Source organism: Capsicum annuum, chromosome 11 (genome assembly GCF_002878395.1).
Source record: "Capsicum annuum cultivar UCD-10X-F1 chromosome 11, UCD10Xv1.1, whole genome shotgun sequence".
Lineage (NCBI taxonomy): Eukaryota > Viridiplantae > Streptophyta > Magnoliopsida > Solanales > Solanaceae > Capsicum > Capsicum annuum.
Window position 1 is genome coordinate 101,514,929 of NC_061121.1, and position 26,372 is coordinate 101,541,300.

The 26,372-nt window shown below is 37.9% G+C and overlaps 1 protein-coding gene across 8 annotated transcripts in view; it reads right to left on the bottom strand.

Annotated features, from left to right (window-relative positions):
• LOC107856235 (D-lactate dehydrogenase [cytochrome], mitochondrial) overlaps positions 1–26,372 on the bottom strand; it is a 75,372-nt gene that overhangs the window by 37,638 nt on the left and 11,362 nt on the right. For all 8 annotated transcript variants that reach the window (XR_007046730.1, XR_007046729.1, XM_047398859.1 and 5 more), the window contains 4 exons: positions 24,516–24,576; positions 13,066–13,102; positions 12,935–12,996; positions 6,176–6,272 (listed from right to left, as the gene is read on the bottom strand). Coding sequence is in view for 6 of the 8 variants with exons in the window: in XM_047398859.1 (XP_047254815.1) it covers positions 6,176–6,272; positions 12,935–12,996; positions 13,066–13,102; positions 24,516–24,576 (257 nt within the window). In the remaining 2 variants the exon portion in view is untranslated. The remainder of the gene's footprint in view (positions 1–6,175; positions 6,273–12,934; positions 12,997–13,065; positions 13,103–24,515; positions 24,577–26,372) is intronic.

Sequence of the window (26,372 nt, forward strand, 5' to 3'; positions counted from 1 at the left end):
ATATAGTTTAAGGAGGTCATTGTCAGATGAAAAGGGGGAGGGTGACTAGGACAGACGAGATCCTAGTGGAATTTTGGAAGAGTGCATGTAAAACGAGTATGGGGTGTCTTACTGAATTGTTTAACATTATTTTTAGGATATGCATAAAGAATAGAGGTCGAGTACAATAATCTCATTTGAACAACAAGGCTGATATTCAAAATTGCAACAACTATAGGAGTATCAAGTTGTTAAGCCACATTATTAAAGTTCGGATGGGGTTGCACTCTTTTAGCCTATTTTTTTTTACCTTGGTGATGAATGAACTGATACGACATCACCAAAGAGAGGTGTCATGGTGTATGCTATTCAAGATGATATAGTATTGATTGACGAGACATGCAATGGAGTCAATGATTGGCTAAAGGTTTAGAAACAAACTTAGAGTCCAAAGGGTTCAGGTTGAGCAAGACTAAGATAGAGTACTTGGAGTGCAAATTCACTGACGTAACTCATGTGGCAGATATGAAAGTGCGGATTGACATGCAGGTCATCTCCGAGAAAGTAAGTTTCAACTATCTTGGGTTGGTAATCCAAGGAATAGGGATATTGACGAGGAGATGCACAAATATGCGACCTACACCTAAGGTAAGTTTTATCATGTGGTTCTTAAACAATCTATGTTGTATGGGGTGGAGTGTTGGCATGTCAAGAACTCGCACGTCCAACAGATAAAAGAAGCGAAAATAAGGATGTTGAGATGGATGTATGATCATACTATGAGAGATAGAATTAGGAACCAAAATAATTTGGGACAAGGTGAGAGTAGCCTCTTAGGTGGACAAAATGAGTGAATTGAGGCTGAGATTCGGGCACGTTATAAGGAGGTGAACATATGCTCCACTGAAGAGGTATGAGAGGTTAGTTATGGTGGGTGTTAGAATATGAATAGGAATGGGAATATTATATAGAATCCTACTAGGAAATGGATTGTAATATCAGTGTTCTAGTTGGAAAAGGAGTCTAATGTACCGTCTATAAATAAGATCTCAATGTAATAATTTAGAGACAATAATTTAATAATATTTTCCTTCTATATTTCTCACATGGTATCAGAGTATTGGTGAGAAAAGTATCGTTGTGCATCATCCCAACAAAATCAACCGACACTGTGCAAATTTTTCGATAACCTTGACAATCAGTTCTTTATTTTTCGAAAACCAGCCCATAACAAGGTTTGGAACTTTCTGGCGACAAAACCCCAATCAAATTTGCCGGAAACGAGTACTGCACGCGCCACTAGAAGCAGATCTCCAACGAGCGCGTCAGATCCATGCATCGACGAGTGAGCAGGTTTCGGCCACTATTTCCGAGGGGTTCTCTTTCCAGTAGTGTCGCCTCTTCAATCCGAGGCTGCCCATGTAGTTATTTCTTGATCCTGATCAAGTTATGGCAATCAATTCTAATTTTTCAGCGACAGAGCACTGTATTTTAGATTCCAACAACTGAACACTTTTTTCCCAAATTCTAGCAACATTTTTTGCTCATTTTAGCCCTATGTTTAAGTTTGAACCCTTAATGAGGAGATCAAAAAATCAAACGTCACAATCCATGAAGAATCAACAAAGGGGAGGTCGTTTTGGAAGATTTTGATGTAGGTGTAGTTATTGTAAAAGGCTTGGACACACTTGTGACATGTCATTCTCGACCTAAGTGTACTTATTATAATAGGCTTGGATATCCTCGTGAAATATGATATTCTTTGTATGGTTGCTCACCTAAAAATACTCGTGTTGCTCGGTCTAACACCACTGGTAATCAATGGGTGTATTTACCAGAAAAGGAATATAATGAGTAGCTTCAGTGTCGAGCAAGTAAGCAGATATCTCTACCAGTAGCCTCAATTGCACAATATCCTACCTTTGGATTAGAGGTTGTGGACTCTAGTGCTTCTGATCATATTTTTGGTGATAATCACTTCTATCAAATATTGTTTATTCACAGTCTCTTCCAACTATCACTTTAGCCATTGGTAACCAAATCAAAGCAGAAGGAGTTGGACAAGCTCATCCCCAATCCTCTATCACTTTAAATTTTGTTCTTTATGTCTTGGTTGTCCTTTAAATCTTACATCGGCCAATCGTTTGACTTGTGCCTTAAATTGTGGCATATTATTCCTTGAGGACTCTTTTATCATGCATGTTCGAATGTAATACGAGACAAATAATTGGTGTAGGATATGAATCACAAGGCATTTACTACCTTACCTCTCCTAACTACTCCATAGCATGTCCAATTACACATTCTCCAGACGTAATTCACAAACGTTTAGGACATCCTAGTTTGTTCAAGTTACAAAAAATGGTGCCTAGTTTGTCTAACCTATCCACATTAGATTGTAAGTCATGCCAACTTGGGAAACACACTCGAACTACCTTTCAATGTAGTAGTGAGAATCGTGCTGAGTCTGTTTTTCCTTAGTTCACTTGATATTTGGGGTCCTAATAGAATCAGTTCAACCTCAGGGCTTCGTTATTTTGTAAGCTTCATTGTTGATTATTCAAGATGTATTTGGATTTTCTTAATGAAAGATCGCTCTGAATTATTTCCCATATTCAAAAGTTATTGTACAGAATACAAAACCAATTTTGTGTCTCTATTCGTACCTTTCGAAGTGATAACGCCTTAGAATATATGTCCTCCCAATTTCAACAATTTATAACTCATCAAGGAATTATTCATCAGACTTCTTGCCCCTATACCCCTCAACGGAATGGAATAGCAGAGAGGAAGAATAGGCTCCTCATAGAGACTGCTCGCACTCTTCTAATTCAATCCCATGTTCCCCTGCGTTTCTGGGGTGATGAAGTATCACCTCTTGCTATTTAATTAATCGGATGCCCTCATCTTCCATTCAAAAACAAATTCCTTATTCAGTATTGTTTCCTCAATCACCTCTCTACTCTCTTCCCCTGCGTGTCTTTGGGAGTACATTTTTGTTCATAACTTCACCCATGTAAAGATAAATTAACCCCCCGTGCTCCCAAATTGTCTTTTTTGGTTATTCTCAAGCGTTGCTACTCAGCTGACCTTCACTGGTACATTATGTCGGCTGATATCACATTCTTTGAGTCTCAACCTTACTTTACATCTTCTAATCCTAATCATCCTAACATGTCTGAGGTCTTACCTATATCGACTTTTGAGGATCCTATTACTTCTATATCTCCATACATAGTGCCACCAGTCTTACCTATACCGACTTTTGAGGAATCTACGATACCTTCTATAACTCCATCTACAGTGTCACTACTCATGACTTATCATCGTCGTCCACGTATAGCATCAGGCTCAGATGATTCCATCCTGCACCTGACTCTGCACCTACTACAAACTTATATCCTCTAATTGCACTTCGAAAAGGTATACGGTCACTTGTAATACTAACCCTCATTATACCCTTTTAAGTAATCATCTATCATCACCTCATTGTGCCTTTATATCATCCTTGTCCTCTGTCTCCATCCCTAAGTCCACAAAAAAAGTACTTTCTCATGCAGGATAGCGACAGGCTATGATTGATGAGATGTCTGCTTTACATACGAGTGGTACTTGGAAGCTTGTTCCTCTCCCTTCAAATAAATCAACTATTGGTTGTCACTGGGTTTATTTAGTGAAAGTTGGTTCAGACGGACAAATTGATCGACTTAAGGCTCGCCTTGTTGCCAAAGGGTACACTCAGATATTTGGGCTTGATTATAGTGATACTTTCTCTCCCATGGCTAAATAGCATTTGTTCATATTTTGCTGTCCATGGTTGTTCGACACTGGCCTCTTTTTCAGTTGGATATTAAGAATGATTTTCTCCATGGTGACCTCGAGGAGGAAGTTTACATGGCGCAACCACTTGGTTTTGTTGCTCAAAGGGAGTCTAGTATGGTGTGTCGATTGCGTCAGTCACTTTATGGTCTAAAACAATCTCCTCAAGCCTGGGTTGGGAAGTTTAAGTAATTCAGAAGTTTGGCATGATTAGTAGTGAGGATCACTTTGTATTCTATCGACATTCTACTCCAAATCTATGAATTTATTTGGTGGTTTACGTTGATATATTGTTATTACCAGCAATGATCAAGATGGTATCATTAGTTTGAAGCAACACCTCTTTCAGCATTTCCAAACAAAAGACCTCAGAAGACTAGATTACTTTTTAGGTATTGAAGTTGATCAGTCTAGATCAGGCATTGTTATTCGCAATGCAAGTGTGCCTTTGACATTCTCGAGGAGACTGTAATGATGGGATGTAAACCTATTGATACTTCTATGGATCTTAATACTGAACTCTTGCCAGGACAGGGGGAGCCACTCAATGATCCTAGAAGATGTAGGTGTCTAGTTGGTAAGTTGAATTATCTTGGTGACCAGACCTGACATTTTCTATCCTGTAAGTGTTGTGAGTCAGTTTAAGGATTCTCCCTGTGATAGTCCTTCGGATGCGGTTGTTCGCATTGTGCGATATATATTAAGTCAGCTCCAGGTAAAGGTCTACTCTTCCAGGATCGAGGTCAAGAGCAGATCGTTGGATATGCATACGCTCACCTTGTGATAGACGCTATACATCCGGATATTATGTTTTAGTATGAGGTAATTTGGTGTCCTCGAAGAGTAAGAAACAGAGTATGGTTGCTAGATCTAGCATAGAAGCAGAATATCGAGCAATGGCGGTAGCCAATTGTGAGGTAATTTGGATTAAACAGTTGTAGAGAGTTAAAATTTAGAGAAATCGGTGAAATGGAATTTGTGTGTGATAACCAAGTGGCTCTTGATATCGCATCCAATCAAGTATTTTATGAGAGAGAAGTTACTTTCCAGAGATATTGTTACAAAATTTGTAAAATCGAGTGATCAACTTACAAATATTTTCACCAAGTCCCTCACTGGTCCTCGTATTAATTACATTTGTAACAAGCTCAAAACATATGACTTGTATGCACCAGCGTAAGTGGGAGTGTTAGAATATAAGTAGGTATAGGAATATTATATAGAATCCTACTTGGAAAAGGATTGTAATGTCAGTGTCCTAGTTGGAAAAGGAGTCTAATGTATTGTCTCTAAATAAGAGAGAAAGCAATTCAACAATATTTTTCTCCTATATTTCTCACAGTGGGTATGAGAAGATGTAGAGCTAGACCAAAGAAGTATTGGGGATGAGTGATAAGACAGGACATGGCACACTACAACTTACCGAGGACATGATCCTAAATAGGAAATATGGAGGTCGAGGATTAGAGTAAGTAGGTAGTTGAGGGTCGTCCAATTTCCGTTATCAGTATTGCTATTATTATTCAATTTTATTATTAGTTATTGTTTCCTTTGCTTCCGTTACCGTATTATTTGTTGTTTCTATTGTTCTCTCCTCCTTTACTTTTAGCTTAGCTTCTTTCATACTGCATTTCCTTTCCATACTCGTATTTATACGCTTTACTTGAGTCGACGGTCTACATGAAACAGCCTCACTACCTTCACAAAGGTAGGGAAATGTTGAGTACACACCACCCTCCCTAGACCATACTTGTGGGATTACACTGGGTATCTTTTACACACCAGCCTCCCTAGACCATACGTGTGGGATTACACTGGGTATGTTGTTGTTGCAAAGTTCAATAGATCCTAATTCACAACCTGTCACAAATTTCATGTTGCCTCCGGATGGGGAAAAATTAAGTTTTACTTTGAGATATGAGATTGGATAGTAATGGACCCATTTTTTCCCTTCCTCTACAATTTGAGGACTGGATTTACTCATTTACAGAATAAATCACATGGAGAATTAGCAAATATACTTTCAGAAAGAGGTTTAGTTATATAGCAATAGAAATCCTTGCATCAGTTTCACTAGACATAGCCATGTGATAATATTAACGTGTCAAACGTCTCCTTTTTATCAGTAACAAGATATAATTATCATGAATGAGAAGATTTCATGTTTCACATTTCCTATTTGTTAAGAAGACCAAGATCAACATTCTTTACATTCTTTTTCAATGTAAACTGATTATGAGCTTCCGATGGTAGAAGGTTAGAATGTAAGTAGATATTCCCAAGCACATGAAATAAATTACCAAGTTGAATGTTACGCTGTAGAGTAGAACTCACACTTAAGCATGTCTATCAAGGAAAAGGAAAAACAGTAAAATACCACTGATGATTGTGGAAGTTTCTGCAAGCGCAAGGTAATTCCAGTTATAACACCCAAAGTGCCTTCACTTCCAATCATCAGCCGCGTCAAATCGTATCTGCAACAGGCAGCTTCACCACTTTTAACAAATGCTACGTGGACAATTTCTTCATACACAAAATTGGAAACTGCTATCAAAACTAAAATAAAGAATTGTATTGTGTAACTGAGAAAGCAAATAATCACAAATTTTTAAGGCAAGAAACATTCAAATGATCATTCCAGAAACATTTGTGCATACTGATAGTCATCACATTTCTTCAGAATGAAGAACGGAGAATATATGAACAAATAATAGAAGTATGATAACAGAAAAACCTGTGTAGTTTACATTAGATGTTGTTGCAGAATAATTTTTTTTTTTTTTTTGGAGAAATGATAAGTCATCATTAATAAATTGTACATATCAAAACCAAAAGTACATCACTTCCTGTTTTTGTAAATAAGATCAAAGATGTATCACTGTTTTAGCATTATTGCCAAAGTTCTGTTAACATAAAAAATACAACGAAACTAAACAGTTCATTTTGACATTCTGAAAAGAGTTGCTTTTTGTCTTTAAAGCATCTAGCACTTCTACCTCGAAACTGTGTCTACCACATAAATGCGGGAATAGACAATTTCTTTGGCCTGATATTCTTTCTATTGATGTTCCAGCACCTCAATAACTTTCAAGTATCACTTGGCATCGTCCATTGGACTGCCATCATGTTGAGAAATAACTGCCATAACTGACCAGTACTATGGCAATGCAAAAAATAGATGATTAGCAGCCTTTGAGTTTTCACCACATAACACTTGTTTTTAGTAGAGAAGGTTCACCATACAACACTTGGGTCATAACTAAAATCCTCTTTCTTGAAGTTCTCGTGTGTTAAGCGACCCTTTAGAACTACCAACTGAGCGAAGCATGCCACCTTACAAGGAGCATATGTTCTCTGGATTTGCCCGCAAGGCCAAAAGTTCCCTTGCTGGCGACCCCACTTCAAAAATAAATACCACCAGATCACTGTGAAGCAACCCTTGTTGTGAGATTTCCAGATTAGATTATGTGGACTCTGTAAAAACCCTTCGAATGGTTCTACGACTACCAAAAATTAACAATCTATCCAATTCCCATCATTCAAATGCCTTTTGAAATTGAAATTCCATTTATGTTAACCTCTATTGGTAATCAAGGTAGATTCCAAAAAGAAGTGAGTTTGTGTAAAATCGGAAACAGTTACTTTACTGCAGCATGTCCAACTCAGTTATCATTCCAAAAAACAATCTTTCTCCCATCTTCCACATCAAACCCAATATTGCTAATAAAGTTCTACAGTTACAATAGTAGTAGGAATAGGAATAATATATAGAATCCTACTTGGAAAAGGATTGTAACATAGTGTCCTACTTGGAAAGGATTGGAATGCAGCATCTATAAATAGGGTCTCAGTGTAATAATGTAGATATAGAATTCAATATCTTTTACCTATATTTCTCAAATGATACCAGAGTCAGAGTCCCACATCATATTGTCCACGCTCCAATTAACGAGGTCTGGGTGTGCGGGAGAGTGTTAAGAGCCCCACATCGAAAAAAGGATGGGCAATTGGTCTCCTTATATGGGCTTGGGCAACCCTCCCCTCAGAAGATCCATTTCTTTACGGGATGGCAATTGGTCTCCTTATTTGGACTTGGCAATAATCCCGTCATAAGCTATCTTTTGGGGTTGAGTTAGACCCAAAATCCATTTCTTTACATGGTATCAGAGTCTCTACAATCTTGATAGAGAATCAAAAAATGCTTCCACAGTCGACGGGCGTTTATAACACATATAGCCGCCCGTCTGGCCAATGACTATGCCAGCAAAAGTTGGGCCAATAATATATGCATGAAAAACAATGATGGTGAGAAGGACTGATTTGAGAAGTATTCAAGACAAAGAAAGATGTTACCGTGCTTCTTTCTGGTACTTTCTCATACCGCTAGTCTTTCCGGTGAATCCTCAGATCTGATTTGTGCAGTTCCGAGCGCCTTTTCGGTGACTCCTCCGATCTGATTTACGTAGTTTCACTTTTCGTTGGTGTTGTGCGAAAACCAACACCACTAGGAGGTATAGTGTCTCCCTCCGACCAAATCCCAACCAACCTAATGTGAATTGACCTCCTACGTGCCGCACAGGAAATCACCACCTCTGGCGAGATCTGACCATGCGCCAGTGTGTCATCTATTCCGACCAATTTTTTGATGACTTTCTTGTTCAAGATCTACTTGTCTCTTAATTTCGAGATGACCTATATATTTTTAAATATCAATTTTCGACAATTTTTCAGTGACAGATTGGCTTTGACATTTAATGCTTATACCTCCCTCTTTTCCCATCAATTGCCATATCGAACTCAGTATGCCAACTGCACATCCTGAAGCAACTGATCAACAAAATGAATTATTTGTTGAGGTTGATCCATCTGGGATGTTTCGACGATGCGAGGAGCTGCTTGGCCATGGTGCAGTAAAGATGGTGTATAGGGCATTCGATCTTGAGGTAGGCTTCTACCTACTCTTCTTCGAAGATGATGTGTGTTATATATAGCATATGAAAGTGGATGTTGGGCTTGATTATGAGTAAAATAACTTAGTCTTGATTATTGATGGTTGCGGATTAGATGAGGATTTCGGATCTATAAGGTGGTATGTTTAAGACACTTTTAGAATCCTATTGCCTTCTCCCTAGATTGGACTAAATTGTAGCATGGATATGATATAATGCTAGGTTTAGGATGTGGTTTATATGTTGGAATCATGGTTAGTATGATTAACCTTAGTTAGACTAGTCTAGTGATCTTGAAACCGTGATTTGAGTAGAATTGACTTAAATGCCCTTGTTCCTAGACGAAGTTCCTACCTTAGGATTGGTTGTGGCTTACTTGACATCTAGAAGTTGAACTAGAATATCTTAGTCTAGTTTGGGACTAAGTTGCCTAAATATGAAAATTGAGGATTAGAAGTGAGATCGTCCGGCCCACCTTAGGCCAAGACTTGTGTGAGCCTTTGTGGACTTATTTACGGATGTTAGGCGTAGTTGAGATTAGTAAACCTTAGTGTAAGGTTACTTGGTGGTTTGACGAATAGTGATGGAGTTTTCCCCTGGATAATGACTAATGGCTTATGGCCATAATATTTCTTATAGAAATGATATTGGGCCATTAGAGATGCTATTTCTTCTTAGATATGATAATTGGTCTATAGAGATGATATTCATCATAGTCATGATACATGACCTATAGATACGAAATGCGTCATGGATGTGATATGCCTCGTAGTTACGAGTTATGCTTATTGGTGCATTATGCCTCCAAGAAATGAGATGCCTCCTATATTGAGATGTTTATAGATATGCTTCATAACTTATAGAGATGTTACGCCTCGTGAATAGGCTATGGCCTATAGTGAGGATATAATTTATATATACATGATTATTGATATGAGATTCAGATACGTATGTGGACCTAAGGTCATAATTATAATGTTATGATTATTCCGGACACATTATTAAGCCAAAGGTCGTGTTATGATATTGGTTGGATATTCGGGAAGTAATTACCCTTGTAAATGATACGGTTGTAGTTTATGAATATATAAATGTTTATACACACCTCTCTGGTATGGAACGGAGAAAGATGCGGTATGATGCTTATGATTTCAATGTTTGAATATTGGTGATGGCATGCATAGATTCGGTACATGATTGTTGCATCGATGATTGATACGATTCCAATTAGATTATAATCTTATTATTGTTGTCACTGACTAAGAGCTAAAGTCCACTTTCTACCTTGAAATAGATTTCTTCACAATAACTGCCTAACTTAATGAATAATATACATGTATAAAAGAGGTTAATAATGATGATTTAAAGATTTGACCGAGATATATTCCAGTCCATGATTTGGTACTACTATTTACTTCGGTCATGAGATATTCCGACTCTTTCTACACTGGTATAGAGATTTAGTCCTGAAGTTCACTCCGGCCAACCAACATACAGACTTACACTCTTTTAACCACGGCTTGAGTTCGTGCACCTATTACATAGATACTTGTTAATGGTGTGATATTAATGATGAGCGATGAATTATGGAAATATAATCTACCTTGCTTCTCTTTTCATGATTATTTACTTTGGCCCTCGTGGAGCTTGTTCTTTACTTTAGCCTTCGTGGGGCTTGTACTTTACTTTAGCATTCGTGGGGCTCGCTCACTATAATTGACATTGATTTGGATATCATGATGATGTGATGATGTCCGACAAGGCCAGAGGATATTATGATGAAGTGACGATACCTGGCAAGGCCGGAATATGTTATGAAGATGATATTGATACCCGACAAGGCCAGAAGTTGATTATGATGACGATGATACTGATACCCGGCAAGGCCGGAGGTTGATTATGATGATTATGATGATCATGATGATGACAGTTATGATGGAGATGGTTATGATGATGAGGTTGTGATATTGATTGTGTACCTTGCATTTGTTCTTGCATGCGCATCGCCTATCACCACTATGCGCCAATGTCTATCAGCTGGTATGGGACGGCTGCATAAATATAGGTGATGACTATGCCTTGTATTGTTGCACACTAATTGAACCTTCCGAGCTTGGGGCAATGGGGGCACGCATAGGCTCGGCTGGGTGTTTGGTTGTCCGGAATAGCCGGTTACTTGTGTTAGTTAATATTGTTATTATGCTTGATATGATCATTGTTATGTCTAGCTTATGACAGATTGGTAATTGATTCAGTATAGAGATCGAGGTACGATTCTGGCCTTTTCTATCTTACGATTTCATTATTATGCATGATTAATTCATGATGAGATATATAGATTAGAAACCCTGAGCATTTTAGTACTAAATACTGATAGAATTATATTGAGGCCTTGAAATGAAGATATGATGATCTAGGTTGTGCTTCGAGTGGACCTTACATCTATATATATATGTATATCTAGCTATAGGTAGCTATGGTACTACCGTATATTTCTTCTTCATTTGTTCATATTGCATATTCAATCCTTGGCCTTGTATATTGCTATATAATCTTCTTTCGTCCTTTATTCGTATATTGCCCAGGGATATATGGTATAGTGTTGAGATTTCGGAGTATGGCTGGAATAGGATAGTTCATCCTTGATACCGTCTTAGCCTTATTATGTTAGTCTCTTGGACATGAATAGGATAGGTTATTCTTATTATCTCATTGGCTTGTTATATAATTACTGGACACTTGGATGTAGTTTCCATTCTATTTATATGTTATATATATCTGTTTTATCTTTGGAGCTCAGTTGGCAGTTGTCTACTTGGCAGTTGTCTACTGAGTACCATTCGTTTGGTACTCACACTACACTTCTGCGGCCTGCAGATCATAGTACAGGTTATCGTTGTTGATGTTTATGCGTAGTGCGGAGCAGCCATGGTTCGGAGACTTAGAGTGAGCTCCTGACATTCGGAGTATTACCTAATCTCTCTCCTATGTATTAGACTAGTCTCTATGTTGTATTCGAAGATAAGTCATATCACTATATTCAGTTGAACTTCACTTTGTACTCATGTATTATTAGCAGCTCTTGTATAGGTACCACCAAGTTTTAGGATTATTATGTAATCGCTTCTTTATTTCATCTATTCCGCAATTCTTTCTTTATATGTTTCGTAGTCCGTTACTAGCCGTTCCGGACTACGGGTTTGGCTTGCCTACTGGTGGGCTTAGTAGGTGCCATCATGACCTAAGAAATTAGGTCGTGACAGCACAAGGTTCGAGAAAGGGCCCAACCACAAGGGTCTATTGCATTTTTGCCAAAGGCTGTTTGCAAGACTTGAACTCGTGACCTCCTGATCACGTGGCGGCAACTTTACCAGTTACTCCAAGGCTCCCCTTCAATAAATAATGAAGGAATTATTATACGATGATTAATAATAAAAGGATTGTTATACACGAACCACTTACTTTAGAAAGGCATTTTTGTCTTTATATATTTTTATCCCCTCATTGCTAGTGCACATTTCCTTATTCCACATTTTATCCCGTATAAAATAAAAAGTAAATTTTTGCATACTTAAACTGAGTATTATCTTATGAAGGCTTTTATATTGGGATTAATTTCTTTAAAATAGGATTTCATGTTGGGATATCATTATTTTTGTCTTTAAAATATTCTACTAGCATTTTATGAAATTATCTTACAACTTTAATAAGCTCAATTTCTCCCCCTCCCTTCTTCACATCCCCTCGCAACTGATGAAGATCTCCAACATTTGGCTCCCATGTTATTAGCTTTCAATGCCATCAAATACCTCCTTTTTTACGCACAGCTCGCTTCCTTACATGCAGAGTTTTGGTGAATCTACTTTCAAAATTCATAATCTGCGACTTATTGAGTTCAAATTCCATCTCTATCTGAGTTAACTGGAGGCTAACTCCTTGAAGCTACCTTCCTCGTCAAAATTCGTGGAATTCTTATTTGATAGATTACCAAGAGAAATAATGGCAAACAATGAAAACAAACAGCATTATCATTACAGAGAAGAGGCATGTGCTTCCAGTTATCATACTGAACCAAATTGCCTATTTTCAAAATTCATTTAGGATACTAAAATACGATCAAGTTGTCAGAAGGAAAAGAAAAAGGAGATCAAGTTACAAAACTTCAAGACTGATATAAGCAAACGCACCCAGCAGCACTTTTCCTGGCACGGGATGCAGTCTTCATAACTTCTCCATCAGCTAGAACAACCTGCAAGAGAAACTAAATTTAAAATCTGGCTATCCCATCTATACAAGTTTCGGTGTCAACATTACAAACCTTGAGGTTGATGACATTATCGCGCATTGTACCATACCTACATGCTAAGAGAAAGAACACTTAGTCGGAAACAAGCCAGAGCAGTAAATCCAAGATTGACAAGATCAAGATAACTGTAAATCAAAATATTGATGAGATCACACTCAGAACTTTATGTCCAAAGTGAGAAATAATTTTCAAAAACTATCAACAAGCATAGCCAACTTCCTCCTCTTGCATTTTCACGTTGGGATTACTGAAGATGAAACATCAATCACTATAATCAAAGGGAAAAGACTATGTCATCGAACTATCAAAAATGGTCTATTCATGCAACTCATTAATAGTTGGAAATAAAAGTCCCTGAGATACATTTGGTCTATTTGTGTCACTAACCCATGAAGCATGTGATGAGATTTGGGAAGACGGACAAGCTTAGCCTGAGGTTTATCAATTCATTTGAGATTCTTGCATTGGAGAGGTGGCCTATGAGTTGGCTGTACCTCTGGGTCGTTCAGTTGTACTTCCAATTTTCCATGTCACAATGTTGATGAAATATCATTCTAATGGTTCACATGAGATTCAATGGGATTCGGTGGATTTGCATCCATTTTGGATAGGCAGACTCGGAAGTTGAGGTCCACACAGATAGATTCAACGAAGGATCAATGAAAGCATCCTCCTGGTGAGGAGGCCACTTGGGAGACAAAGTCGGACATGCGGAACAGATATCCCCGTTTTTCAACAGTTCAGGTACCTTCCTTATACTTATGTTCAAGAATGAACATGTGTTTTAGTGGTGGATGATGTAACAACCTTCGCGGTTGTTTTTCGTTTTCCCTGCATTTTGACCATTTTATTTTCCCTTGTTGTTGTTGTATGGTATTTATGATCCGTAAATGTGGTTGGCATGGTTCCCGAGGTAGCTGGATGAGAGTAATGCAAATTCTTCATTTTGAAGGCCTGAAAGCTGGCATGGTTGACCAAAGTCAACATTCGAAGATAACAGGCCAAAATGGAATTTCAACAGTTCCATTAGCTCCAGAATGTGATTTTTCAATTAGTAGGACCTTTGGTTCCAGTCCCCAAGTGTTCGGCCGAATTTTGAGTAGTTAGTTGGTAAGTTAAAGGTTTAAGGCTAAGGTTTGATTTCGGTTAACATTTGATTAAGACGATCTCTATTCATTGTTTTGATGATTCCATTGACTCTAGAATGTCCTTTCTAGTTGGGTAGAATATATAGTTTGTGTTCACAGGTTCCAAATGAATCTCGGGGGTCAATTTCGAGTTTGAGGATTTCTTTGGGTTCCAATTGGTTTGCTGGTGTCTAGCCGCGCCTACGGAGTCGCTCCTGCAATTAGGAGGTCGCTCCAGTGGAGCCGCGCCAGCAGAGTTCCGCTTCGGCAAAGAGTAACAAGTAACAGGCTCAAGGTTGTTCGCTCTTGTGGAGGTTCATCTGCACCGGCGGATCCAAAGTTGCGAACTTTTCTCGCTCCTACAAGACAAGCCCGCTCCTGCGATGAGCAGCATGCCAAGTGAGCTCCGACGTTGCAAAGGATTCTTCGCACCTACATCGCGCATACGAATAAATCTCTGCATCGCTGTTGCAGAGGATTCTTCACACCTGTGTCGTGCCTATGACCAAATCTCTGCATCGCTATTAGTATCAGTGTGTTTTTCCTTAAGATCATTTTATTATTTCAAACCTCAATTTTGAAGCTTGAGAACTAATTTTTGGGAGATTCAAAAGGTGATTTTCAAGATTTCTTCCTTAGTCATGATTCTTAACCTATATTTACACTTCCCTAATGTTTTACTTATGATTCCATCTTCAAAACCTTGATTTTAATTGGGGAAACTGAGGGGTTTTGGGCTAAATTTATGAAATCGTATTTTGATGGCTTGGAAGTCAATTTTAGCTTCATTTTCAATGACATTTCATATTTGAGTTCTTAAGTTAAATGTAACATGATTTTCAAATAAAATTTAAGCTTTGCCTTTTCAAGATCGTGGTTGACTTTTGGGTTAAACTTTTTGGACCCGAAATAGAAGTACAACAATATGGATGTCTATAGTTTCGTCTTTCATATGTAGGCTTGTTTAGAGGCTCTACGGAAGGGTAAAACAACTATTTGACTATTTGAACTATATTTAAGGCAAATTGAGGCTTTTTTTAACTCTTTTTCGGAGTGTTTATGTGGAAGTTGCTTGTATAGAGGAGTAATGGGAAAATGGGGGTTTGCGGTCCTGTATAGGTAAAATGACAAGAATCTATGCAGGGACCAGTGTTATGTGAAGGGTTAAAATAAATAATTACTTGATTGGACTATCTTCCCCTGATTTGCTAGCATGATTTGTATGAATTGGTTTGAAAGTGACTTATTGAGCATGCTAGTTGATGATTTTACTCTCTTGAATACTTGAGTCGGGTTATGATGATAATTGATGAAAAACTGAGATTCTTGTTAGTTGTAGGTCAAAAGAGAGTTCATATTGATTGTGAAGTTCGGAAGAGGTAACCTAGAATTGATAATTGAATTGACTCATGATAAGAAATGAATTCCTTGGAATTGTACTTGTTTATGGGATCGGAGTTGCATGTTTGCACATCATGCATTGCATTTCATACGGATCAAAGAGGCACACCTGCCCAATGCTATATGGATTTGAGTGGCACACCTTCCCAATGTCATATGGAACAGAGTGACACACCTACGAAATATTATATAGACTTGAGTGGCAAGTCAGCCCAATTTTATTATAGGTATTTTGGGAGTAGGGAGGCACGCCTACCCGGTATATGGACCTTGCGAGGCCCCCATGGGTCCTAGCTAGTTATCCAGAGCAGCAGGTGCATATATAGCATATACATTACATTAATACATTCATTCTCCTCTCTATTTGAGCTTGATAAGATTCTATTTGATAAAAATGTGCTTAAATGTTGTGAAACACAACAAATGATTATCTACCTTGATTTGATAGTTGACTTTTGTGTATAATTGAACTGTTGTTGAATTGCCTTAGTCTGTGTCTTTTGGTTCTATATGCAAATGTATGTGTTTAACTGCAGGTTTAGGTAGTATAGGCAGACCTTTGCCACCAATTCAAATAAGGGTCGGACGATGATGTTGTTGGGTACATATGGTTAGTAGCCTGACCTATTTGTTATGGAAGGATTAAGGGAGCTAGGTTCATTTATGAAGTAGACCAAAGTATCTAAAGGGTTGCCTCTACCATGAAGACAGATTAAAGTTGTATCTTTCAAACTTTCAAAGTATCAACCATCTTTAGCTTTAAACCAGGGTTTTTTCGTACTACCAAGGTGGGCATCAGAAGTTGTTCCCCCGTATGATGACTTGGTAAATACAAACAGAGAAACTGAAAGAGTCGTGCTTCAAGGGGGAATTCTTCTAAGATCCATTGCTCAATTGCTCAATTTTGCTGCATGCTGCTCTCAATATGCAGAGAGACTTGCAAAGGCAGATCCGGGCTACTCACGTTTGTTTATTTTATGTATCTTGTGTGCATGTAATGAGACTATTGTCACCGGGCATGGAACTAGTGTACTGTTCGAGGCTATCATTCTTTGGATCCGGTGGTAGCTATTTGACTGACCTATAGACTAATGGATTCTGTCTATCCCTTAGGGATCATTTGGTTAGAAACAAGTTATTCCGGGATTAATTATCCCAAGATTAACCATCCCGAGATTAGTTATCCCACCCTCAAGGTGGAATAGAAATAACACTACAATACCGGGATAGCTAATTATAGAATGAGTTATTCTATGCATTTATCCCAACTAAACATAGAATAAGTTCATCCTAAAATTAATTCCGAAATTAGTTCCCTTATCCCTTGTACCATACGAGCCCTTATTTCTTGTTTCGTCTTTCCTTCCTTGAGATTGTTCACATTATCAGTGATGTATCGTATTCCTTAAGAGGCTTGTACTAATGGCTTACGGGCTTCGGAAGAGTTATTGTTGTTATTTTCATTTCTGCAGTTGAGATGTTTATGAAAGGTTCTCTTTTTGACCTGTTCAGTTTTATATCATTAATTTCTGCATTCTATAGAATTCTTGATTTGTGATTTGGGGAGCGACTTACCTATCACTTGGGTTAGATGGGTGTCATCACTACCTTGTTTTTTGGGTCTTGACAACATTACACGGTATGGAGCAAGTGGTTGTCTCAAGAAGGAAAAGGCAGGCTAGTCTAAGGGTCTTGGGACCAAACTTAGACTGCAACTATAATTCGAAAACAGATTGAGTGAAGTTGTGATTCAGATTGTGCAAATGGGTAATATTATCCCGAAAATGTGAACAACGGTGTGTAGAACCTCATGATTGCCTTATCTTCTACATTAGTTGTTCAGTATGAGAGGTGTACATAAATGGCATAGTTGGTATCGGGAAGAGAGTTAATGAACGGAAATGGTGATGTAGCACAATGTTTAGAGGAACTCTCTAATGTGCTAAATAAAGTAAACCACACAATTTGTTGAAGGAACAACTTCAACGTGTTGTAAGATAACGCTCTAAAGACAATTCAAATCCACGGATAACAAGAGCTTAATCCAAAGCCCTTAGAATACAAGATAAAATCCAAGATCTTACAAGAAAACACAAAGTTTCATTAATAGAAAAGTTGAACTAAAACTACATAGCTAGAGGTCATTGCCTCTATTTATAGACTTCAAAAGCCTTTGTACAACTCATACACAACTCATTGACAACTCATAGTTGACAACTCATTTTCTTAATAGCCTAGAATTATGTAAAAGATAAATTTGACAGCTAATAGCAAAACTCAAATTGACTTTCTCTTTCAATAAGTAGCAAAATTGATTTTTGTTTCATGAAGGTTCTGGACTAGTTTTAGAATTTTAATATTCCTCATCATTCTCCTCTACTTCTTTGAAACTTGACCTCGAGTTTTCTTCATAAAGTGTTTGCTCTGGATGATAGAGTAATAGGTCAGCCACATTAAAAGTATTTGAAATATTCATCTCACTTGGCACATCTACCACATAGGCATTGTTGTTGATCTTCTTTAGAATAGTGTATGGGCCATATTTCTTTTGCCTTAATTTTCCGTGAACACCAGTAGGCAATCTCTCCTTTCTAAGGTATACCATTATTTGGTCACCAACTTGGAATGACATTAGCCTCCTATTAACTGCTTGTATTTCTTGTTTGATGCTTCTAATACATCTTGAACCTCTTTAAATAATTATGAATAATTGTCACCAAGGTCATAGTTGATCTTGAATTCTCCCTTATTGGTAGCTTCACTAAATCAACCACATGTCTTGGAACTCTAGTGTACACAATGGAGAAAAGGCTACAACCCGTAGACCTGTGCTTAGAATTATTGTAGGCAAACTCCTCAAGGGATAAAGCTAAATCCCATTGTCCTTTCTTATCTCCACAGATGCATCGAATTAAATCTCGTAGAAATTTATTCACCACTTCTATTTGGCCATCTATTTGTGGATGGGCAGTGCTTGAAAACTTCAATTTTGTGTTGAATTGTTTCCATAAAGTAAGCTAAAATGCAGCAAGAAATTTGCTACCTTGATTCGAAATAATTGATCTTGGAACACCATGTAGTCTGACTACTTCTCCGAAGAAAAGATTAGCTAAATGATGGGCATCCGTTGTCTTACGGCAAGGGATAAAATGAGTCATTTTAGAAAATCTGTCAACTATCACGTAAACAGCATCATGTCCTCGCCTTGTCCTTGGTAAGTCAAGTACAAAATCCATTAATAGGTCTTCCCAAGGTGCACTTGGAACGGGTAATGGCATATAAAGTTCGGTGTTTTGAACCTGACCTTTGTATGTTTGGCAAACGGGACACCTTTGCACAAATTTGCCGGCACCTCTAGTAAGTTGTGGCCAATAGTAGCGTGCTTCCAAATTAGCAATAGTTTTATCACGCCCAACATGGCCGCTAAGATTACATGAATTCATCTCCCGAATCAACTTGTCTCGTAGAGAACCTCTGGGAATACATAAGCGGTTTCCATTAAAGAGATATCCATCTTGTACCACAAAATTCTCTTCCAATGGTAAACCTTTCGTTTGTTTCACCCAGATTTGCCCGAAGTCTTCATCATTTTCATATAGTTCTTTTATTTGGTCTACTCCTGGTAACTCAGCTTCAAAAGAAACCATGAGACTTACACGTCGGCTTAAAGCATCTGCCACTCGATTAGTTACTCCGGACTTGTGGACAATAAGATAATTGAATCTATCCAGGTATGCTGCCCATCTTGCTAACATGCGATCCACATGTTTTTGGATTTCTAAAATGTTTCAAGGATTGATGATTAGTGTAGACAATAAACTCTTTAGGCATTAAATAGACCTCCCATGTCTTCAATGCTCTATAAACAGAATACAGCTCTTGCTGGTAAGTACTCCACTTTTGTCTTGCTTCACTTAGCTTCTCACCGCAGAAAGCAATAGGTTTCATTTCTTGTGATAAAATAACCCCAATGCCTACTCCACTAGCATCACATTCCAACTCAAAGGTCTTATTAAAATCTTGTAACACTAATACAGGAGCTTGTGACAGCTTTTCCTTAATCTCCATGAAACTAGCTTCAGCTTTTTCATTCCATTTGAACTTCCCTTTCTTTAAACATTCAGTGATTGGTGCTATGATAGTACTAAAGTTCTTCACAAACCTTCTATAGAAAGTAGCTAAACCATGGAAGCTCCTCACTTCAGAGATAGTTTTTGGAGTTGGTCATCCCTTTATTGCATCTATTTTAGACTCATCAACTTGAATCCCCTCACTTGAGATAATAAAGCCTAAGAAAACTAGTTTTGTTTCAAGGAATACACACTTCTTCAAGTTAACATAGAGCTCATTCTCCTTCAATACATCCATCACCTTTTTGACATTTTCAAAATGTTCCTCCATATTTTTGCTATAGATCAATATGTCGTCAACATAGACAACTACAAACTGTGACAAAAGTGGACGAAGAACCTGATTCATTAAGCGCGTAAAAGTACTAGGAGCATTAGAAAGTCCAAATGGCATAACTAGCCATTCATACAACCCCTCTTTTGTCTTAAATGCAGTCTTTCATTCATCACCGGGTCTAATTCGTATTTGGTGATATCCGCTTCTTAGATCAAGCTTCGAAAACACCTTTGCTCCACTGAGTCAGTCAAGTATGTCATCCATTCGTGGGATAAGAAATCTGTACCTTGTAGTGATTTTATTGATAGCCCTACTATCCACGCACATCTGCCAAGATCCATCTTTTTTTGGCGTGAGTAGTGCCGGTACAGTGCATGGACTTATGCTTTCTCTAACATGTCCCTTACGCAATAACTCTTCTACTTTCTCCCTTAGAATTGCATGCTCTTTTGAGCTCATCCTATAGTGTGGTAGGTTGGGAAGACTAGCACCTGGAACAAAATCTATTTGATGTTGAATATCAAGTATGCTTTGGTATACAGATAACAGACTTTGCATCTCCACTGGAATTTCTTTTGTTGGTTGGTCATCTCCTTTGACGACTAATGTGGCACATAATTTTGATTTCTTCAAGTCTTAAGCAAATTCTTTTGGATTTTGAGTGATGGTTAACATACTCTTCTTCTCTACTTCAAAGGCATTAGTAGTAGTCTTGTTGGAAGGAAAATGATTTTTCGTTTGTTCCAAATGAAAGAATACCAATTGTCTCTTCCTTTATGTGTGGTGTTCACATCATATTGCCAGGGTCTTCCCAGAAGAGCAGCATGCATCCACATCAACCACATCACATAGAATGTTTGATCGATAATACTTACCCAGAGAAAGTGGTAACCAACATTGTTTGGTGATCCTGATCTTCACTCCTTTCTTCAGCCATCCGATAGTATATGGATTCGGGTGATCATGTGTCTCAAGGTTTAAGTGTTTAACCATGTTTTTAGAAACAAAATTCTCACAACTACAACTATCAATTACCAACTTGCATACTTTTCCATTCACAGGGCATTTGCTTTCGAATATCCTCTTTCGTTGTGTCTCTTCAGTTTGCATGGTTGAGCATAGAAGGCGTTTGACCACACATAATATTTCTTCTCCCTCTTCTTCACATAGTTCGGGTTCACCTTCACTTTCATAGTTGTCCACCTCTTCATCACTTTCATCACGACGAGTGGTATTGACAAACTTCCTTCTTGGACAGTTGCTTGATATGTGTCCCTCTTCGCGGCACTTGTAATACTTAATCATATTAGATGGTTGCTTATCATTATTTTTGCTAGAAGATGGTGTCTTTTCATCTTTCTTTGCTTTGGATGGAATAAACTTCTCCTCCTCTTGGCGTGGAGAACTTTTTGATATACTTTCTAGGCGAGAATAAGACGCGGCTTTATAAGACTTCTTGGTCTTTATATATCTCTCCGCTTTCAAGGCAAGAGTTTGAGCTTGATCTATTGACCAAATTTGTTGTATGCCAAGACGTTCTTGGATAGAATCATTGAGACCATTGATATACCTTGCGACTTGTTGGTCTTCATTTTCAGAAAAATTGCACCCTACTTGTAATCTTAAGAACTCCTCTGTATAATCAGAAACAGATTTATTACCTTTAACACAGTTATGAAACTGTAGGTACAAGTGTTGTTCATAATCCACAGGTAAGAACTTAGCGTTAGATGGTTTCAAGCGGGGTAGGGGTAGACCGAAGAAATACTGGAGAGAAGTGATTAGACGTAACATGGAGCAGTTATGTCTCACTGAGGACATAACCTTGGATAGGAAGGTTTGGAGGAAAAACACTAGGATAGAGGGATAAGGTGGGTGGATGAATCGTAGTCTGTAGTTAGGAAGGTTTTGGGGTCTTTTGTTTGGTATTGTACATTACTTTTGTGGATGTTGTATCTATGTTAGTTTTATCATGTTTCATGCTTTGAATATTTTTGTATATTGTCCTGTGTCTTGAGCCGGGAGTCTATCGGAAACAGTCTCTCTACTTCTTTAGAGGTAGTGGTATGGACTGCGTACATTCTACCCTCCCCAGACCCCACTAGGTGGGAATATACTGGGTTTGTTGTTGTTGTTGTATCTTACACGATTTTCACCCCTCAAACAAAGTTCTTCTTGATGACAATTCCACCAAGCTCCAGCCCCTCCTTTTAATTTATATGCCACCAATGGTACTCGACGTTCTGGAGGGATGTTCATAATCTCAAAAAATGTCTCCACCTCATAGATCCAATCAAGAAACCATTCAATGCTTACATTACCATTGAAAGTTAGGATTTCAGCCTTAATCTTGTACATATCTCCACCATTTGCATGACCTCTTCTTGGTTGTACATACAGATCATATTCCTCCACATCATCTTCCTCTTCCACATATTGAGCTCGATGTTGTCTCCGATTTCTGACAGCACCTCCTTGATTGTTTCTCACTAATACAAGTTCTTCAAACCTCCTAGTGAGTTCTTCACGAAGAGTAGCGATTTGTTGATCCAATCTTTCTTCTAGGTTATTCACCCTCGTTGTAAGATCCTCCATGGCTCTAATACCAAACTGATGTAGCACAATGTTTAGAGGAACTCTCTATTGTGCTAAATAAAGTAAACCACACAATTTGTTGAAGGAACTTCAACGTGTTGTAAGATAACGCTCTAAAGACAATCCAAATCCACGGATAACAAGAGCTTAATCCAAAGCCCTTAAAATACAAGATCTAATCCAAGATCTTAAAAGAAAACACAAAGTTTCATTAATAGAAGAGTTGAACTAAAACTACATAGCTAGAGGTCATTGCCTCTATTTATAGGCTTCAAAAGCCTTTGTAGAACTCATTGACAACTCACAGTTGACAACTCATTTTCTTAATAGCTAAGTATTCTAGAATTATGTAAAAGATAAATTTGACAACTAGTAGCAAAACTCAAATTGACTTTCTCTTTCTATAAGTAGTAAAATTGATTTTTGATTCATGAAGGTTCTGGACTAGTTTTAGAATGTTAATATTCCCCATCAAATGGTATGATTAGAGGATTAACCAGGTAATAAGCATCATGACTTTGGAGGCTACAATTAAGGAGGCTTGACATGATAAGGATGGGTTCCTCGAGGTATTTGAGAACGAAAATGCTTCAACAGAAATCAAAATTTCTACGACAGTGTTATGGCAGGAGTGTATCAACAAGAATCAATAGTTTAGTGATGAAATTGATACATTTACTATTATTTTTAAGAAGGGTTATAGTCGCAGAGGCTCATTGGATCAGGTAAAAGAGAGCAAGTTGTAACGGGTTAAAGTTCTAGAGAGCGGATCGGGTAAGAGAACAGGTTGTAAGGTAAGATAAAAGAGTTTCTTATAATGAGATTCGAGGTGGTATCACTACTTTTGGGAGTAGTAACAAGGGTGTTCTTGCTATCTCACGAAGTACGGTACAACGAAGAGAATTTGAATAGTTTGAATTTCGAAGCTTACTTTGCTATTTCTATTACTTCCACATTGATTTGATAATTATTTTGGGATGAAGGGATGAAGGGATTGCAAACAAGGATCAAAGTTTATGACGGTAGCAAAACTAACTTTTGGGAGGAGAACTGGCATGCAATAGGGATGCTAAAATCACACTTTCCAGCCATATTCAATCTGGTGCTTCAGCAACAGAAGACTACTCAACGGTTGGGAAATGGACAGGGTAACCGAATTTTATAGCATCCTTGCACAACTTAGAGGGTTACAGGCAGGGAAAGATGTATTGAGGTGGCAAGGTCGCAGCAGTGGTGATTTCGAGGTGAATGTGGAATATAAGATGATGAATCAGTTTGATCATTGGCCTTGGAAGCATATTTGGAGAACCAATATCCGACACAAAGTATCGTGTTTTGTGTGGCTCTTGGCTAAGGAAGTTGTCCTCACACAGGACAATTTAATGAGAAGTAATATCACAATGTGTCCTAGATTCTTTTTGTGTGAAGTTGAAGCAGAGACGGTTAACCATCTATTCCTTCATTGCAGAGTGATGGAACACAGTGGAGAATTTTCTTTAACCTTCCAGGCATATCCTGGATCATGTCAAGAAAGATTACAGAAGCTTTACAGAGTTGGGAGGAAGCAGGAGCTATAGCAAAGAACAGAAGTAGATGGAGAATTGTCCCTGCTTGCTATTATGAATTTGTCTAAACAGATATGCTCAGATGATATTGATTAAATTATTGATATTCTAGAGCCAATTTAGAGGTAGATTAGTTTAGCTTCTGGAGTACAATTGTAATTATGGTTTCAGTACAACCCATGTACTGTTTTGCCCACGTATACATAAATATATACAGAGTCATTACCAATTTCAAAAAAAAAAAAACTTAATAGAGAGAGAGAGGTGTTAAAACTATTAAGGCAAATGGATTATAACTAGAGAACATTTTCCAGCAGCAAATGAAACAATCAGATTAACACCAAGGAAACAGTCTCAGCGCAATTACCTCACTGCTAAAGAACCAGAACAACGTGTAGCACACATTCCACCTATGGTTGCCCCAGGTCCTGAATCAATGGCATGTTGACACTTGTCAAAATATCAGTACATAACTAATTAAAATGACATATCATCTAAGATGAGCAGAGACTTCGTACACAAGAGTGAACAAAATTTTAAATTAACAATGGAGAAAGGGAAGGGGAGCCTTGGAGTAACTGGTAAAGTTGTTGCCACGTGACCAAGAGGTCACGGGTTCAAGCCGTGGAACAGCCTCTGGCAGAAATGCAAGGTAAGGCTGCATATAATAGAACCTTATGGTCCGCCCCTTCTCCCGACCCTACGCATAGCGGAAACTTTAGTGCACCGGGCTGCCCTTTTTTTAAAACAAATGGAGCAAGGACAAAAAAGAAAAGGAAAAAGATATAATTTCTTTTCGGAGATATTGTCTTAGCCAATGTTCATTTTCTATTTGGACCACAAGAATCCTTCAAAATGAATTAAATAAATCATTTTAGAAAGATTCTTTTGTTTCTTTAAATGATAAGAAGCATCCGAAAGAGTGTTGCCTATAGCAGAAATGCAAGGTAAGGCTGCATATACTAGTATGGTCCGGTCCTTCCCCAAACCTTGCGCATAGCGAGAGCTTTAGTGCACCGGGCTACCCCTTTTTTTTCAACAAAATGGAGCAAGGACAAAAAAAGGAAAAAGATATAATTTTTGCACAACGATATTGTCTTAGCCCATGTTCATTTTTTATTTGGGCCATAAGAATCCTTCAAAATGGATTAAATAAAACATTTTAGAATGATACTTTTGTTTCTTTAGATGATAAGAAGCATCAGAGAGAGTTTTGCCTATGGCAAAAAAATGCAAGGAGAGACTGCATATAATAGACCCTTATGGTCTGGCCCTTCCCCGGATCCTAGGCATAGCGGGAGCTTTAGTGCACCGCACTGCCCTTTTTTTTACAATGGTGCAAGGACCGAAAAAATGGAAAAAGATATAATTTCTAAAAAAAAATAAAGGGAAAAGATATAATTTCTTCTAAGCGATATTGTCTTAGTCCATGTTCATTTTTTATTTGAACCACAAGAATCCTTGAAAATGAATTAAATAAATCATTTCAGAAAGAGTTTTGCCTCTGGCAAAAATGCATGGTACCGGGCTGCCCTTTCTTTTAAACAAAATGGAGCAAGGACCCAAAAAAAAAGGAAAGAGATATAATTTCTGCTCAGCAATATTGTCTTAGCCCAACAACAACAACAACAACAAACCCAGTGTATTCCCACCAAGTAGGGTCTGGGGGGAGGGGGTAAGATGTACGCAGTCTATACCGCTACCTCCGAAGAAGTAGAGAGCTTGTTTCCGATAGTATTGTCTTAGCCCATGTTCGTTTTTTATTTGGACCACTAAAATCCTTCAAAATGAATTAAATAAATCATTTTAGAAAGATTCTTCTGTTTCTTTAAATGATAAGCGTCATAAAGAGTTTTGCACTTCCAAACTGGTCTAAATCTTTTATTCTACATTCTCTTACAGTTGAAAATCAATACCATGCATGTTCTTCATCTCTCTTTTTTCTCGTGAATAATATAGAAATATCTTTGAAATGTTTCTTAAACATCAACAAGGAAAATTTCTGGTTACCAATGAGAGCACAGGAAGTGGTTTTCCAATTATTTAAAGCAATTACAACCAGATTCACAACAGTTTACCTGATCATAGTCTAAATCCAGCTTTTACTGATACAATTTTGAGGAGTTATTGTCATTGTTATATGGCAACTGATAAGCTAATATAAAAGGATGGATCGCATTGAATACCGGAAACCTATGCATAGAGTGTGTGTCTGGGCAAATAT